This window comes from Eleginops maclovinus, chromosome 10, assembly GCF_036324505.1.
Source record: "Eleginops maclovinus isolate JMC-PN-2008 ecotype Puerto Natales chromosome 10, JC_Emac_rtc_rv5, whole genome shotgun sequence".
In the NCBI taxonomy this organism is placed as follows: Eukaryota; Metazoa; Chordata; class Actinopteri; order Perciformes; family Eleginopidae; genus Eleginops; species Eleginops maclovinus.
Window position 1 is genome coordinate 388,474 of NC_086358.1, and position 5,000 is coordinate 393,473.

The 5,000-nt window shown below is 42.9% G+C and overlaps 1 protein-coding gene across 2 annotated transcripts in view; it reads right to left on the reverse strand.

Annotated features, from left to right (window-relative positions):
- The window catches only part of stambpl1 (STAM binding protein-like 1), an 8,102-nt gene that overhangs the window by 1,580 nt on the left and 1,522 nt on the right, over nucleotides 1-5,000 (reverse strand). For both annotated transcript variants that reach the window (XM_063892471.1, XM_063892473.1), the window contains exons 4-8: nucleotides 4,845-4,920; nucleotides 1,928-2,023; nucleotides 1,413-1,845; nucleotides 1,113-1,237; nucleotides 669-806 (exon numbers count right to left, since the gene is read on the reverse strand). In XM_063892471.1, coding sequence (XP_063748541.1) covers nucleotides 669-806; nucleotides 1,113-1,237; nucleotides 1,413-1,845; nucleotides 1,928-2,023; nucleotides 4,845-4,920 — 868 coding nt within the window. The remainder of the gene's footprint in view (nucleotides 1-668; nucleotides 807-1,112; nucleotides 1,238-1,412; nucleotides 1,846-1,927; nucleotides 2,024-4,844; nucleotides 4,921-5,000) is intronic.

A 5,000-nucleotide genomic window follows, 5' to 3' on the forward strand; every position in this document is an offset into this window, starting at 1 on the left:
TGTGTGTGTGTGTGTGTGTGTCTGTGTGTGTGTCTCTGTGTGTGTGTGTGTGTGTGTGTCTGTGTGTGTGTGTCTGTGTGTGTGTGTGTGTGTGTGTGTGTCTGTGTGTGTGTGTCTGTCTGTGTGTGTGTCTGTGTGTGTGTGTGTCTGTCTGTGTGTGTGTGTCTGTGTGTGTGTGTCTGTGTGTGTCTGTGTGTGTCTGTGTGTGTGTGTGTGTGTGTGTGTGTGTGTGTGTGTCTGTGTGTGTGTCTCTGTGTGTGTGTGTGTGTGTGTGTGTCTGTCTGTGTGTGTGTGTCTGTGTGTGTGTGTCTGTGTGTGTCTGTGTGTGTGTCTGTGTGTGTGTCTGTGTGTGTGTCTGTGTGTGTGTGTGTGTGTGTGTGTGTGTGTGTGTGCTGCAGGGACATTAACAGATCGCCCCCACACACACACACACACACACTCTCTGTGGGGAGCTCTCAGATCTGATAATCATACATTTGTTTCTGTGTTTAAAAAGGAGTGAATAAATAAATCTCATTTGATTTGAATCCTGAAACTTCCTGTGATTCATCTTTCACTGGAAACTGTTTCAACTTTAGCGTGGGTTTAGCGTGTATCAAGTATCTGTTTAGCGTGTATCTTGTGTGTGTTTAGCATGTATTTATCATGTGTTTAACGTGTTCCCCTACATGGATCCAGCCCAGCGTCAGCAGGTTCTGCTGGTCCTGGAAGCTGAACAGCTCCTCCACGTTCTCCATGTCGCAGAAGTCCGGACCGGAGGACTGCTTCGGGACGACGACGTGAGTCAACAGGAACTCATTCTGCGACTAATGGGGGGGGGGGGGTCGTTAGTGACAGGTGTTATTAATTAACATACAGGAAGTAGTGAGTGTGTAAACGGGAAGTAGTGAGTGTGTAAACAGGAAGTAGTGAGTGTGTAAACAGGAAGTAGTGAGTGTGTAAACAGGAAGTAGTGAGTGTGTAAACAGGAAATAGTGAGTGTGTAAACAGGAAGTAGTGAGTGTGTAAACAGGAAGTAGTGAGTGTGTAAACAGGAAGTAGTGAGTGTGTAAACAGGAAATAGTGAGTGTGTAAACAGGAAGTAGTGAGTGTGTAAACAGGAAGTGGCTCACCAGGCGTCCACACAAGACTCCACAAGTCTCCAGGCCTCGTGCTGTGTTGGACTCGGCCAGTAGGAGGAAGCGGGACGTCAGATCTCTAGGAACCAGAACCTGCCTCAAACCCTCCACCCTGCCTGCTGCAACACACACATACACACACACACACACACACACACACACACACACACACACACACACACACACACACACACACACACACACACACACACAGTTATGTTTATTTTGATGTAACTGTGTGTGTGTGTGTGTGTGTGTGTGTGTGTGTGTGTGTGTGTGTGTGTGTGCTCTCACTGTGTACTACAGCCAGCGAGCCGTTAGATTGGCTGACAGGAGCTGGAGGTCTGTTCCTGATAGGCTCCGCCCCCTGGGAAGGTGCGCTGCCTCTGATTGGCTGCTGGGGAAGAGAGAAGCTGTCTGACACCTCAGGTTTATTTTCAGGTTTTAGCCGCGCCTCCTCTGTTCTCCTATTGGCCAGATCCTGACGCTGCAGCTGATCCTCGAAGAACCGAAACTGCTCCGTCTCAATCTGCAGACGTCGCAGTGCTGCAACCCGCCGCAGCTCCTCCTCCATCAGCAGGCTGTGCCTGTGCTCGCCCGGTAAGGACAGTCGCTCTAGATGCTGGCCACGCCCCCTGACCTCCTCAAGGCCACGCCCTCTGTTTTCGCCCAATAAGGAGTGCTGTTCCAGCTGCTGGCGACATCCCCCTGCCTCTGTCCTCGCTGCCTGAGGAAACAGGAAGTCACATATTTCACAGATTAATAACCTATTGGCTGAACAAGCTGTAATCCGATTGGTCGACGCTCACCTGAGCCCTCAGGTACTCGCTGTGCTCGCGGCTGTATTTCTCCTGAAGACGTTTCTTCAGCTCGTCTTTACGAGGGAACGCCACCTCCTGCAGTTTCTGTGGAGACAGGATATAGTTACTACATGCTGCTGATACAGCTGATCACATGAGGCGTTCCACAGGGATCCGTCGAGTACCATTATTGTAAATCTGAAGTTTGAAAAGATGAGGGCCACATGAAGGAGTTAGAATAAACTGAATAAAGTGGGACATTTGTGAAAGTCGAAATTTAGAAAAATTAAGTCTAAAATCATAATTTTTTTTGTTGAACTTTTTATTTCACATCAGTCGTGCAGTGCATCAAAACTAAACCTTATATGACAAAGTTGAAAAACATACAAAAAGGTCATACAGTCATACAAGGTGGAGATACAACACAATAGGGGTGCAGTTATTGAGGAATGCTTCTGACTTAAGATGTCAAACTGCAGTGGTATATTCCATGTGATAAACCTCTTGGACTCTATCCCTCCATTGAACTATTGTGGGGGGCTGTGGCTTCAACCAGGAGGCCGTTATGACTTTATTTGCAATTAGCAGAAGTGTCCTTAACAATTGTGTGTGGCTATCTTCCAGGAAGTCCTCAGGTACTATGCCCAATACAAAATGCATTGGTTCCATCGGCAGGTCTATAGACAAGCACTGCTTTATTTCTCTTTGTATGTTTTTCCAATATTCCAATACTTTTGGGCAATCCCAGAATATATGTGTGTGGTCCCCTGGTACGCCACAACCCCTCCAACACTCAGGCGTAGCACTACTCCACCTTGATATAACAAGTGGTGTTCTAAAATACCTCATTCTCAGCTTCCAGCCATATTCCCTCCAACTGGGGCTATTTGTGACTGTATGACCCTGTTCAAATGAAGTTTCCCACTGTGTGTCACTTTTCTTTAATGTCCAAATGATGCTCTCCCAGATCCTCTTGTGGTGCCTTATATAAATATGATATCATTTGTTTTGTCACTGTTCCCTGTATGGTTGAAATGAAAATATGCTCTATTTCAGATGGTGGGGAACAAAGCTTTTCCCATTCGTTATGTTTCTTTAGATAGTCCCTTATTTGTAAGAACCTAAAAGAGTCTTCATTTGCTAAATCCCACTTTTCTTGAATTTGTTCAAATGACTTTAATACAGTTCCCTCAAATAGCCTGGTCCAACACTTCTAATCCCTTATCTTTCCATCTTTCAAAACCCCTATCTAGTCTTGCTGGAATGAATTCTATATTATTAGCTCTGCTCATGGCTCTAGATATGGTCAAAGGTGATGGTGTTTTTGTTCTGACAGTAGACCATACTCTCAGAGTATTTTTAACCCATATGTTTGTGAGCTTTTTCACCCTTTCGGTGTCTAAGTTAAGGAATGGGAGTGAGTTCAGTGGAACATCTAGACATTCAGACTGTTCCATTCCTACCCAAACAGTATCCCTTTCTTGAGATACCCAGGAAACAATGGATCGTAATTGGGCTGCCCAGTAATATTGCTTCAGATTAGGTAAATTCAGGCCTCCGTTGATTTTTGTACATAGTAATCTCCTGAGTTTAAGTGTAGGGGGTTTGCTTTGCCATATGAATTTAGAAAACCATTTTTCTATAGTGGTGAAGGAAGCTGAGGGGACAAGAATAGGCAAAGATTGGAAAAGGAGAAGCAGTCTGGGGAGAATGTTCATTCGAATAGTGTCCACTCTTCCCATCAAAGAAAGTGGTAATAATTCCCATTTTATAAGATCTGCTTTTATACATTTCATCAACTTCCCATAATTGGCTGTGAACAATTTTGATAGATCTGTAGTTAGAATTATTCCAAGGTATCTGAATCTTTGTGACCAGCGAAAGTGAAGTCGTCCTGTTAGATGTACAGGCCACTGTCCCTTTAACATCATAGCCTCAGACTTAGATTCGTTAATCTGATATCCAGAGAGTTCACCGTACTCGTTAAGAGTGTTCATTAGAGCAGGGACAGAAATAGTAGGGTCACTCACATACGTCAAAATGTCGTCCGCATATAGTCATATTTTATGTTCTGTATTTCCCATTTCCATTATCCCTTTTACTTTCTCATTTTGTCTTCTGGATGCCGCCAAGGGCTCAATGTTTATGGCAAAAAGTAAGGGACTAAGACAATCTCCCTGCCTCACTCCTCGCTGCAGGTCGAAACACTCTGAGCAGCATCCATTCACTCTGACTCTTGCTTTACCCACCCTATACATTCTGAATGAAAGCCCATCCCAGACAATGTTTGAAACAAAAACTCCCATTTCAGTGTCGAAAGCCTTCTGCGCATCAAAGCTTCAAAGCATTGACGTCTGGTTATTTGTCTTTGCCCAGGTAATTATGTTTAAGGTTCTCCTTATATTATGAGCAGCCTGTCTGCATGGAATAGACCCTGTTTGGTCTGGCTTGATAAGGGATCCAATATGTCTCTGAACTCTTTGCGCTAAGATGCTTGTTAACAATTTCTGGTCATTACATAACAGGCTAATGGGTCTATATCCTTCACAAAGAATCAGACATTTTAACAGACGAAATTTAGAAAAAAATCTGAATTTTTAGGCAAATTTTCATTTTTTGAAAAAATTAATCCGAAATGTAAAATTCATCATTTCAAAAGAATTCCAGAAGTTTGAAAAAAAGTCAAATCTTTTATGAAAAAAATGGATCATTTTGAAGAAATGGTCCGAAATTCAAATCTGAAGTTTAAAAAGAAAATCAAAAGGAAAATAATGGAGTTAAAATAATGAGAAATTAGTTGGACTTTTTTACAAATCGAAATTTAGAAAAATAAATATTGGAACATTTTATAGAAAATGTATAATTGTGTGAGTTAGTAAAGACAGCTGCTATTGTAAATAATAATACAGTAGTATTAACATTATACCTTCATGATGAGCTGTTTCTCCGGCAGGCTGCAGTGCTGGTAGTCTCTGTGAGTCGGCAGCTTCTCCACAAACAGACTGAAATATATGTTATATTGATGTCATGATAAAGAGCCGTGTCGTAATGCCTCAACATGATAATGAATAATAATGACTTA